General features: G+C 36.5%; 1 protein-coding gene across 10 annotated transcripts in view; it reads right to left on the reverse strand.

Annotated features, from left to right (window-relative positions):
• Positions 1-13,625, reverse strand: part of ARFIP1 (ADP ribosylation factor interacting protein 1) — a 130,513-nt gene that overhangs the window by 80,188 nt on the left and 36,700 nt on the right. For all 10 annotated transcript variants that reach the window (XM_055336338.1, XM_055336339.1, XM_055336336.1 and 7 more), the window contains one exon: positions 2,104-2,205. In XM_055336338.1, the coding sequence (XP_055192313.1) occupies positions 2,104-2,205 (102 nt within the window). The remainder of the gene's footprint in view (positions 1-2,103; positions 2,206-13,625) is intronic.

A 13,625-nucleotide genomic window follows, 5' to 3' on the forward strand; every position in this document is an offset into this window, starting at 1 on the left:
TCTAACTCTGCCTCTCCCCCACCTTCATTTGTGCTTTCTCTCTAATAAATAAAAACATTTTAAAAATGCAGAATGTTTGCAAAATGAGCTGTTCCCAAAAGTAAATTGAAGCAATCATTAACTAAAATATTGGTATAATGAATTATCTGATTTAACAGAAGTTTATAAAGTGATTGCTAGAATCTAATGATGGTAACATGAATTAGCTTATTATGCCGGTTTGTCTTAGTACTTTCAAACACAAGAAGACTAAAACCAGAAGTGAAAATTTCCTTTGTGTACTCATATTTTAAGGTCTCTTCCTTCTATGAATCATTCTATATTAGGCCACAGGGGCTTAGAAACCAAGTTAAAACATGTGCATTTAAAATAAACCTCAACTTTGAAGAAACACTGATTGCTTCCCAAAAAATTGCTGAGGCAAAAATAAGTGAAATCCAGTGAATTTACAAAAATCAATTAAAACAATCTACCTAAAACTGGTTTCTCCTCAACACTAGGGGTCATCTGACAATGTCTGGAGACATTTTTGTTTGTCACAACTAGAGAGTGCTATTGGCATCTAATAGGATCAGGCCAGGGATGCTGTTAACCATCCTATATGCAGAGGTCAACCCTCTACAAGGAATTTATCCAGCCCAAAATGTCAGTGCTGAGATTAAGATATCATGATCTAAAATATCACATTAAAATAAAAAATTTTAAAAAATAAAGGATTTTGTTTTTAAGCATATGAACTAAAGAGTCCTATTTAAACTATAAACTAATTCAAATTTCTTTCAACTATCACTTTTTAAAAAATATGAACACTATATATTTTTTTTTATATTTTTAAAAATTTTTTAAAATACTTTATTTATTCATGAGAGACACACAGAGAGAGGGGGGCAGAGACACAGGCAAGGGAGAAGCAGGCTCCATGCAGGGAGCCCGACGTGGGACCCGATCCCGGGTGTCCAGGATCATGCCCTGGGCCAAAGGCAGGTGCCAAACTGCTGAGCCACCCAGGGATCCTGAACACTATATTCTTAAAGTTGTACAGAAGCACCTGGGTGACTCAGTTGGTTAAGTGTCCAACTATTGGTCTCAGGATCATGAGTTCAAGTCCCACTTTGGAAAAAAATAAAGTTGTACATATGTGTCAAATGTAATATAAAGGGATATTTAATGTAAATATCTCCAGAGATAATAACCATCACTATCATTTCTAGGACTATCCTAGGCATATTGCTTACTTTATTTAATATCAATATCCCCATGAAAGTAAGATTCTCATTTATAATGATTAGAAACAAAAACTAGAAGAGATTAAATAAATACTTGCCTAGGGTTACACTGCTAGAAATGGCATAGTGGAAATTTGCACCCAGATTATCTCCAAACCCACAGTGTTTCCATGATACACTAAATTTTTCTTTTTTTTTTTTTTTTTTAAGATTTTATTTATTCATGAGATACACACAGAGAGAGAGGCAGAGATACAGGCAGAGGGAGAAGCAGGCTCCATGCAGGGACCCTGACGTGGGACTTGACCCCAGGTCTCCAGGATCACGGCCCAGTCTGAAGGCAGTGCTAAACCGCTGGGCCACCGGGGCTGCCCAACACACTAAATTTTAATTTCAAATGAGAGGCAAATCAAAATTAAAAGCATCTCAAGATTCATTTTCCACTGAGTCAATATGCCACATAGAAAGTAAACAGCAAATTCAGGAGAAGCCTATTTAGGAATTACATACTAATGACACATAGAAAACAAATCAGTGCCAATTTTTGAAAGGATAATCTAAAGTTAATATTTTTTCTTATCACAAATAAAACTAAATAGTTTTATAAAGTTATATGCCAAAGTCATCAGATACACTCTTGCTCTGGTCATAAAAAGAATTACTAATGAGAACATTAAAGCCTAAATGCTTACTGGCTGGGGGCTTAATCTTAACAAATCACTAACATGACCCACCTAGTTATCCCTACATGGTAAGAATAGATTCTTAACACTTCAGCCAATCTCAGAAAATATTCCTATATTAAATGCTATTACTTTCTTCTTAACATTTAAGGCCTTAGCATGATTCTTTGTATTAAGAGAAAGAAAAGTATTACCCTATTAAAGCCATGTTCACGAGAGTCATCAACTTCTCCATTACTAGTCACTGGAATTTCTGCTGCTGAATTTTTGGGAGATTCTTGAGCCATGCTAGACTCCTGAAAAAAAAGGAAGAAGAAAAGAAAGATTAGAAACAGTTGTAAATAACACTAAATCATAAAGGCAAATATTCAAGACTATTCATGTTTATAGCACTTAAAAGCCACTATTATAGCATTTAAAAAAATAATTTCAACCTATCTAACACGTAATAAACATGACACTAATCTAATAAAAAAAGCATCTGCCCTTTAAAACTGCAATCAACTTAAAATTTCTTGTTTAAAAACAAGTTACTTGTAGATCCCAGTGGGCAACAGCCTTGCCTCACAAATAGTGTTATGATAGACTACCAGCTACAATTGAAAAAAAGTATCACAGAAAGCCAAACTTGATTTTTAATTCCACGACAGCAACTCTACTTTTCCTGTTGTACATAATGGGATTCTAGGTCAGCTTTTCTACAGAGTTTCCTGGATAGAACAAAAACTTTTCAATCTCTACACTAGTCTTACACTCTGGTTTTACTGTTCTAAAAGTCAAATAATGTTTGGGGTGCCTGGGTGGTTCAGTTGATTAGGCATCTGCTTTCAGCTCAGGTCATGATCTCAGGGTCCTGGGATCAAGCCCCACATCGGCTCCCTTTTAGAGGGGAATCTGCTTCTTCCTCTCTCTCTGTGCCTCCCCCCTGCTCAAGCTCTAATAAATAAGTTTTAAAACTAATGTTTAAAAATAAACTCCTTAATTTTATAACCATATTTTCTATAAAATGTAAATTTATTTCAGAAACTTAATATGGTTAATCTGCAACAGAAAGTTAATTCTCGTTGGTAAAAACTCTCCTTGTTCCAACCGCACATGCTTGTAAAAAACATTATGTGGCTACAAGTTAAAATGAAAATTTTATACCAGTAAAGGATTTTTTTTTTCTGGTAAAGGATTTTAAAAATGATCTATTTTTCCTCATTCTAAAAATTAAAAAACTTCAGAGTAAATAGCTAAACCATTTATTCCACTTTTCACAGAGAACAGGTGCCATTCTCTACTCCCAGCCCCCTTCCCTTTTAAACCAATAATGGCTTTAGAAGTGTTAGACACACACTCCCACACACTTTTAACAATAGTGCCCACTAAAATAAAGACTTTGACAAAAGTATGTTAGAAACACAATTGATATTTAACAGTATGTGTTCTAATGTTCAAACCTGAATCCAGCTGTACCTCTGAATCTGCACTGTACAGAATTACCAAAACTAAACCAAACTAAAATATATGTGTGTGTGGGTGCCTGGCTGCCTCTGTGGGGTAAGCATCTGCCTTTGGCTCAGGTCATGATCCCAGGGTCCTGAGATGGAGCCCTACCTGGGGATCCCGGCTCAGCGGGAGCTTGCTTTTCCCTCCCCCTCTGCCTGATGCTTCCCCTGCTTGTGCTCTGTTAAATTAAAAAAAAAAAAAATGTGTGTGTTTAATCTACAGACTTGAATCTACTGCCAAGAGTATTAAGAGGTTCTTTGATTTTCTCTAGAAGAATTTTTTTTAAAGATTAAAATAATTAAGTGCTGTCATACTTAGCTTATGCATTACTCATTTTGTTTTTAAGGCGTTAAGGACAGGATCAAGGTCAAGAACCTTTAAAAAAAACCTGCACTATACTTTTGTAATTTAGGGAATTCTATTAGAGTAAGTCATACTACTAAAAGCAAGCACTAATGCAAATAGGTTTGTGGCCTAGTCTTTACTTTGATGAAACAAAAAGGTCTTATTAATATATTAAATGATACCTAGCAATATTTTTCATATGGTGTGTATATCATGAAGTATGTGAGATAGAAGATATTGTCAAGTAATATGAAGGCAGTATTCATAGTACTACGGACCAGCAATGCTCAAACTTTTTGGCCTCAGGACCCCTTTACATTCTTAAAAATCATCAAGTACTCCCAAAAAGCTTTTACTTATGTGGGTTATAGCTATCAATCTTTACTGTATTATAGAGTAATGCTATAAATTTTAAAAGTATTTATTAATCCATTTTAAAGATGTCAAATTGAAATTGGTTAGGCCAATGAAAAAAGAACTTTCAAAATAATGTAAAATCCTGCTAATATCACTTTAAAACATTTCACAGAACACTTACTTATTTTTTGCATTCCTAAATAGATCATAAAAAATACTGATCTTTTTTTTATATTTTTGGTGTTTTTTTTTTTTTTTAAGCTGTGTTTCAGAGCTTCTGGAGACTGGTTGTGCCTCTCCCTCTGCTCCCCCACTGCATGCATGGTCTCTTTCTCTGCCCTGCCCCCCCAATTAATCAATCATTAGTAATAAAGAGGATATAAGTGGATGCTGTGTTGAGTGGCTCAGTTACTCCCTCTGGGACCAAAGCCCTCACAGCCTGACACCAGGCTCAATCTAAGATCATGACCTGAGCCAAAATGATGAGTTGCTTGCTCAACTGACTGAGCCACCTAGGCCCCCCTAAAGTAGTATCTGTTTTAAAGAACTTGAAATGTCTTGTTTAGAGGATATCTGACTACTTTATGCATAAATTTACAGAAATTCACTGATCTCTACTAGAGAAACACTTATAGTCCCCAGTTACAGGAATGGCCACTAACTGAACCAGAGAACCACTGACACTAGGCTGGCTGATCCACAGTTCACACAACCTAAAAGACCAGGTCAGAAAAGTATTGCCCAGCAGAAGAAAGAGAAATTTCCTGAGCTAATCAGACTCATTTTGAAGTGTAAATTAGGAATGCTCAGGGCAGCCCAGGTAGCTCAGAGGTTTAGGGCTGCCTTCAGCCCAGGGTGTGATCCTGGAGTCCAGGGATCGAGTCCCACACCGGGCTCCCTGCATGGAGCCTGCTTCTCCCTCTGCCTGTGTCTCTGCCTCTCTCTCTCATGAATAAATATATAAAATCTTAAAAAAAAAATTAGGGATGCTCAGAGAATTAGTCACCTGGGGTACTGGAAGACAAATGAGAGCAGAAGAAGAGAAAGAGTTATGTTGATGACAGGTCACAGCTTAAAAATTCACAAACTCTAGTAAAGAAATGTTAAACTTATCAAAGTTTATTGACAGTGTTATCTGTGTCTGTTTCTTCCTTTCTGAATTATGACCTTATGAAAATCTTCTGTTCTTGGATTTTTAAAAAATTGTGGTAAAAAACGCATAACATACAATTTACCATCTTAATCATTTTTTAAAAAGATTTGAGAGAGGGAGATAGAGATTATGAGAGAGATAGCGAAAAAGAGCACATGCGGGGAAAAGAGGGAAAAGCAGACTCCCTGCTGAGCAGGGAGCTCAATCACAACCTGAGCTGAAGGCAGATGCTTAACTGATTGAGCCACCCAGGCGCCCCCATTTTAATCACTTCTAAGTGTACAGTTCAGTAGTATTAAATATAGTCACACTACTGTAGACTCTCCAGAACTTTTTCATCTTACAAGACTGAAACTCCACATACATTAAACAATTTCTGCATTTCCCTCTCCCCCAAGCCCTTGGCAAGCATCATCCTACTTTCTGTTTCTATGAATATGACTATTTTGGATACCTTATCAGTGGAATCATATAATATTTGACTTTGTGACTGGCTTATTTCACTTAGCATAATGTCCTCAAGATTCATCCATGTTGCAACATATATCAGAATTTTTCCTTTTTAAGGCTGAGTAATATTCCACCGTATGAATATACCACATTTTACTTAACCATTCATCCAACAATGGACACTTGGATTGCTTCTAATTCTTGGCTACTGTGAATAATGCTTCTATAAACACAGGTATGCAGCTCTCTCTTCAAGATTCTGTTTTTAATTGTTTTGGAAATATACCCAGAAGTGGGATTGCTAGATTATATGATAACTATTTTTAAATTCTGGAAGAAACAGTACACTATTTTCCATAATGGTTGCATCTTTTTATATTCCCACCAACACTGCACAAAGGTTCCAATTTCTTCATATACTCCAACATTATTTACTGTTTTTTGTTAGTAACTATTTTTTTTAAGATTTTATTTATTCATGAGAGACACAGAGAGAGAGAGAGGCAGAGACACAGGCAGAGGGAGCCGGACGTGGGACTCGATCCCGGGTCTCCAGGATCACGCCCTGGGCTGAAGACGGCGTTAAACCGCTGAGCCACCCGGCTGCCCTGTTAATAACTATTGTAATAGGTAAGAATAATACCTCATTGTGGTTTTCACTTAGATTTCTCTGATGATTAGTGATACTGAGCACCTTTTTATTTTTAAAGATTTTATTTATTTATTCATGAAAGACAGAGAGAGAGAGGCAGAGACAGGCAGAGGGAGAAGCAGGCTCCACGCAGGGAGCCTGATGTGGGACTTGATCCCTGGACTGCGGGATCACGCCGAGCCGAAGACAAATGCTCAACCGAGCCACCCAGGAATCCCCTGAGCACCTTTTTATATGCCTGTTGGCCATGTGTATATCATCCCTGGAGAATTGTCTATTGAAATCCTTTGACCATTTTCTAAATTGGGTTGTTTTTTTATCATTGAATCATAGGAGGAAACTGAATTTCTATATTCTGGATATTAACCATATTGGAAACATGGCTTGCCAATATTTTCTCCCATTCTATAGGCTGCCTTTCCGCTCTGTTGATTGTGTCCTTTGATGCACATTTTCAATTTTGATGTAGTTCAATTTGTCTATTTTTACTTTTGTTTCCAGTGCTTCTGGTATCTTATTTAGGAATTCTTTGCCAAATCCAATGTCATGATAGTTTCCCCCTGTATCTTCTTCTAAAATGTTTATAGTTTTAGGTCTTATATTTAGATCTCTGATCCTTTCTGAGCTGATTTCGTATATAAGGGCCCAAATTCATTCTTTTGCATGTGGGTAATTCAGTTTCCCAGCACCATCTATTATTGAATACTTTCCTTTTTCCATTGAATGTTCTTGGCATCTTGGATTCTTTTGAGATTCCTACTTTCCTCAATGCTACTGCATTCTTACAATATACCCAGATTACTTGTGGCTGTTGGAATTAAGTGTCTGCTTCTTGCAAATAAGAGGCACTATAAGAGACTATTTGGTCTCTAATTCAATCTGGAAGACTAACAGTTAGCTATCTAAATAATCATCACTCTTTCAAACCGTAAGATATATTCTTTTTTTTTTAAGATTTTATTTATTTATTCATGAGAGACACAGAGAGAGAGGCAGAGACATAGGCAGAGGGAGAAGCAGGCTCCATGCAGGGAGCTTGATGTGGGACTTGATCCTGGGACTCCAGGATCATGCTCTAGGCCAAAGGCAGGCACCAAACCACTGAGCCACCCAGGTGTCCCGTAAGATATATTCTTACTTTCTTTTCCCTAAAAATAGCAGGTGATTCAACAGGCGTTTACTATCTTCTAGGCAATGTACATAGGATAAAACAAAAATAGAAATCAGGTCTTAGGCTTACATAAACCTAAAGTGTACTGTAGACAAAAAAATAATTATAATACAGTGGGGGTGAACACCAGAGGGAAGCACTTAACAATGGTTTTATTTATTTATTCATTTATTTATTTTATTCATTTATTCATGAGAGACAAACACACACATACACAGAGGCAGAGACACAGGCAGAGGGAGGAGCAGGCTTCATGCAGGGAGCCCAATGTGGGACTCGATCCCGGGACTCCAGGATTACGCCCTGGGCCGAAGACAGGCGCTAAACTGCTGAGCCACCCAGGGATCCCCAGCACCAAGCGGTGAGCACTAAGAGAGAAAACTTAATAAGCAATGGTATTTAAGCTGAATCTTTTAGGATAACAGATTGGGACACAGAAAAGGAAAGATTCTAAAAGAAGGAATAATAGCAGCATAGTAGGAAAAGAGTTTGGTATATTCTAGAAATTGCAAGTAAAGCAACTTGGCTGAATGGTGATTACCCATTCATATACTCACTGGTTCAACTAATTTACTGAGCACTTTAATGTGCCAGGCACAAGTTCAGACACACAGAACAGAGTGGTGAACAAAACAGACCCTCATAGAGCTTACATTCTTGTTGGTGAAAAAACAAATAAATATGCTTATCATACAATCATAAGTGTTAATGGGCATGTATATGTACACATATGTTCATGCATGTGCAGATTTAAAAAGGTTAGGGGAACATCAGAAGTTATTAATATTGTTGTAAGACCTGAATAAAGTGAGGGAGTAAGTCATGCAAATATTTGGGAGTACAACATTCTAGGCAGAGGGAATAGTAAATACAAAGACAAAAAGGTGAAAAGAAGCTCAGCTTTTCAGGCAAAGACATTAGGCCATGTGGCTTGAGGGGAGGATAAGGGAAGAAGAAAGGAAATGTCGAGACAGCCAGGAGCAAGAACATGTGTGGCTTTAGAGACTATCATAAGAACCCATATTTTATTTTCAGTGATATAAACCACTTGAGGGTTCTGAACATAAGAATGAAATGATCGGACTTACATTTTAAAAGGAACACTCTTTTCCTGCTGCACTGAATTAAACTATAAGTGGACAAAGGCAGCAGCAAAGAGAACAAGCAGGAGGCTAACAGTAATCTAACCAAGAGATGATGGTGACCTAGAAAGTCAACGCAGCTTTATTAATATCTGTTTTAGTCAAAGCTTCATTAACATAGCTAAGAGGAACATTTCATAATGATAAAAGGATCAATTCATCAGGAATATATAATAACCAGATATATGTATGTTTGTCCCAATAATAGAATTTCAAAATAAATGAAACAATGACAGAATTAAAAGGGAGAAACACACAAGTCCATAATCACAGATTTTACCACCAATCTCATAGCAATTGAAAGAACAACTAGACAAAGAAAATTTGCATAGACATAGAAGATCTGAACACTATCAGCCACCTTGACTTTTATAGAACAGTAAACTCAATAATGTTAGGATACATATTATTTTCACACAAATATGACACATTTAGCAAAATAGATATTTAGAGCATAAAATACGCTTCAATAAATTTTAAAATACTAAAACCATATAGTATATGTACTTTGACTACAGCAGAATTAAATTACTATCAATCATAAGATATCCATGACCACATCACCAAAATTTGGAAATTAAATAACACATCTAAATAATTAATAGGACAAAGAAGAAATTAGCTTTAAAAGCTGATATTTTAACAAAAAATCTTAACCCAATGATATAAGGATGCACGTTAAGAAAACAAAACAAAAAAAGAGCAAATTAAACTCAAAGTAAGCAGTACGAAGGAAATAATAAGGAAATAAACACCAAAAATCAAGGAAATTGTACAAAAACTGGCCTAATACTTCAATAAGCTTAAGCTCATGAGAAATGAAGAGGTGAAATCTTGCATGGAAGAGAAGATTTCAATGACAGCTAAGTACATGTACAATATGATTAGTTCACAAACAAGGAGAACGAGAGATGCAGAGGACATTATTGGAACAATTGTGGGTTAAACAATAGCACTGTGTCAATTTTCTAATTATATAATTTTGATAAATGTACTGAAGTTATGTAAGAGGAAATCCTTGTTCTTAGGAAAAAAGGGACAAATATTTGTAAATCACTCTCAAATATGAGAGTTGTACTCTCAAAAAGGAAGTTGTATATACAGAGAGAGAGACTGTTCAAGTAAAAGGGACAAAACAACAGTTGGTGAATCTAGATAAAGAGTTAAAACTTTCAGTATAGTATCTTATTAAAAGCTTTTAAAATAAAAGTAACAAGGAAGCTATAAAAATATGCAGCACGCTATCATAATGGGCTTCATACTGCCAGACAAGTGTGGACTTCATTTTGAAAAGGATTAAGAAGCAGCAAGAGAGCCTGATCATTTATTTTAGAGAATAGTCTCATGGGAGATTAGACTGAGGGGAAAGAAGGAAAGACTCCACATAGAAAAACGAATTAAGGGGAGACTCCACATAGAAAAACTAATTAAGGGGGATCCCTGGGTGGCTCTGCGGTTTAGCTCTTGCCTTAGGCCCAGAGTGTGTGTGATCCTAGAATTCCGGGATGAAGTCCCATGTCGGGCTTCTGCATGGAGCCTGCTTCTCCTCTGTCTCTCTTTCTGTGTCTCTCATGAATAAATAAATAAAATCTTTTAAAAAAATCTAATTAAGACACTACAGTTCAAATAAGAACTAATAATGATCTAAATTAAGATTGTGGGAATAGAAAAAGGTGGATTCAAGAGTTATTTAAAAAGAGGGGTGCCTACGTGACTCAGTCAGTTGAGCATCCGACTCTTGATTTTGGCTCAGGTCATGATCTCAGAGTGAGATCAGGAGATCAAGCCCAGAGCTGTGCTCTGGGCTCAGTGTGGAGTCTGCTTGAGATTCTGCCTCCCTTTCCTTCTGCCCCTCCTGCTTGTGTGCATTCTCTTTCTCTCTTAAAAAAAAAAAATTCTTAAAAAAAAGGGGCAGAAGAGACAGAGTGACTAGATTGTGGAAGACAAAAAAGTAAAAACCATCTAGGATGATTTATGCCTTTTCCTGCCCCATACCCAATTTGTGGTTTGGACAATTAGAAAGACAAATATGTCATTCACCAAAGTGGGAAAAGGAGAGGTTTATTTGGCTTTGAGAAGGTCAGAAAATGAGTTTGTGTTGTAGACATTCTGAATTTGAGAATGTTTGTGGGGTATGCAAGTCCACTAGCACATCGGGAATTTCAAAATGCAGGTCTGAACACATTAGGTCTGGGAGTTATCAATATAGGGATGTAGGATGGCATGGACTGATAAGAGGGAGAAGAGAAACTGAAGAGAAGCATCCAATGGAATATTAAGGGGTAGAGGGTAATGCAAAAGAAATGAAGAAGAGGGTAAAAGAGTTCATGATGCAGACACAGCAGAGAAAATTATAACAGTAAAACTATGTATTGTTTTAGTTTATAACATGCTCTGAAAATGAAAAGTATGATAAACTAATACCACTTTATGCCATAAAGCAGGTAACAGGAATATTCATTTGCCAAAAGATACACAAATATTCTGGTTATTACCTGTTCACTTTCTTATCCACAAAGAATGACCTATTTTTAGAAACATCATTTACTAAACCTTATAGAAGTGAAAATTAATAACTAATACACAAGTTGGTAGAATAGGGTTCAAAACCAAAAACTCCATGTCATCTCCCTGAACAAAAAACATTCATAGTATTTCACTCATGCTTGAAATTGAATTTGAATTTGAATTTAAATTTAAATTAAACACTCAAAATAATTATACAAAAGGCTTTGGGGAATAATTATGACCTTTGGAAATAAAATTAGACTCTCTTCTGTTCTAAGATTCCTGTTATTTAAGGTTTGTTATGGTCAGATTGTTTGTATCCCCCACTCCTCAAATTCACATGTTAAAATCCTAATGCCCAATGTGATGGTATTAGGAGGTGGGTCTGATAGGAGCTGCTTGGGTCAAGGTGCTTAGAGTCCTCATGAATGAGATTAGTGTTCTTAGAGACCCAAAAGAACTCTTTAGAAGAGGGCTTTCACCAGAACCTGATTTTGCTGGTATCTGATCTTAAACTTCCAACCTTCAGAACTGTGAGAAATAAATTTCTGTTGTTTATAAGCCACCCTATCAGGATCCCTGGGTGGCACAGTGGTTTGGCGCCTGCCTTTGGCCCAGGGCCTGGAGACCCGGGATCGAATCCCACATCGGGCTCCCGGTGCATGGAGCCTGCTTCTCCCTCTGCCTGTGTCTCTGCCTCTCTCTCTCTCTCTCTGTGACTATCATAAATAAAAATAAATAAATAAATAAATAAACAAACAAACAAACAAACAAACAAATAAATAAGCCACCGTATCAGTGTTTTGGTATAGTAGCCAGAACAGAGTAAGACAAAGTCCTTCACAATAGGGGTCCAATCAACTTTTCAGGCTTCATGTCTCGTAACATTTACCCTTCTAAAGATCTACAAATCTGCTTGCAGTTTCTGGAATGAAATGCACTCTGCTTTTGTGAACATTTATTCAAATGGTTTCCAATGTTTAAAATGTTCTTCTATCTTCACATCTAATAACATCTTGCCCATAATTTAAGACTCAAATGTTAGCTCTTTAAAAACTTATTCCAGAGCATTGGAAAGACAGCACGATATAATGAGAAGGATAAGGACTTCGAAAGGAGACTTGTTAAAATACCAGATCTACAATATGGTAGTTATTTTGTGATCTTTGTTACTTAATCTTATTTTTCTTATGCATACAAATTAAAAAAAAATACACATCTCAGATAATGCTTGAGGATGTATTCAAAGCACTTACAAAGAGTACCTAGCCTGTAGTAAGCATTCACTGAATAAAAGATGCTTCTAATACTGTGCCAGTAAATGTTTAACAACCAGTTTTCCAAATTAAAAATAATAAATTTTAGGGGTGCCTGGGAAGCTCAGTTGCTTAAGCATCCAACTCTTGATTTCAGCTCAGGTTGTGATCTCAGAGTTGTGAGATGAAGCCCTGTTTTGGGCTCCAAGCCTGCTTAAGATTCGCTCTCTCCTTCTCCCTCTGCTTCTCCTGCTGGAGTAGTAATGTATAGGTTCTTCCTAACAGGAATACAAGGTACTCTCTCCCTTTTCGCTGGGGTCTACAACTGATGATGAATGGTAGGGCATAAGAGCTCTCACTCTGGCCTCCCACCTCCATTTTAGTGAGGCTTCCTATATTAATTTTCAGGGAGTCAATACTCCCCTATGGCAATTTCAAGCTTCTAACATGTCTAGAGATGGGAAGAGATGTGTACTAGCACATCATTATATGGTATTTCCATTAGAGAAACACCATAAACACAAATAATCTCAAGAGCACAGCTAATAGTGTGAAGTACAGTAAAATATTTAGGAACTGACAAGTTTTGAGTTATTTACTGTTTTTAATATATCTTTACTATAAATTTATAAATCTTTATTTTTAGATAATGCCTGTGTTTAAGAACTGGCTTATAAAATTCTCAGAAATTTAACAAACAGGTCAGTAGGAATTTAACAAACAGGTCAGTACAAACCTGATCCACCCTTACTGTATTATCTCCAAGTCAGAAAATAAGTACTGGGCACACATATTATACAATTCAATCTCTGGAAACAATGCTGAGATATAAACTTTAAAGAATTTTTAAAAATCCAATATATGGATATCATACTCCTGATTATAATATTATTTGTTTGGAGATGATCTAAAACCATCCTCATGTAGCAGACCTATGTATCTACAGGAGATTAGATTTACTACGATATTCATTAACAAAAAGATAAACACATTTTATTCACTTTTTATTTTATAAAGCAACAACAAAGTCATGCCTTTTCTTCCTACGTTCTTTTTTTTTTTTTTTATGATAGTCGCACAGAGAGAGAGAGAGAGAGAGAGAGAGAGGCAGAGACACATGCAGAGGGAGAAGCAGGCTCCATGCACCGGGAGCCTGACGTGAGACTCGATCCTGGGTCTCCAGGACCACGC

The sequence above is a fragment of the Nyctereutes procyonoides genome, unplaced genomic scaffold, assembly GCF_905146905.1.
Source record: "Nyctereutes procyonoides isolate TBG_1078 unplaced genomic scaffold, NYPRO_anot_genome, whole genome shotgun sequence".
NCBI lineage: Eukaryota > Metazoa > Chordata > Mammalia > Carnivora > Canidae > Nyctereutes > Nyctereutes procyonoides.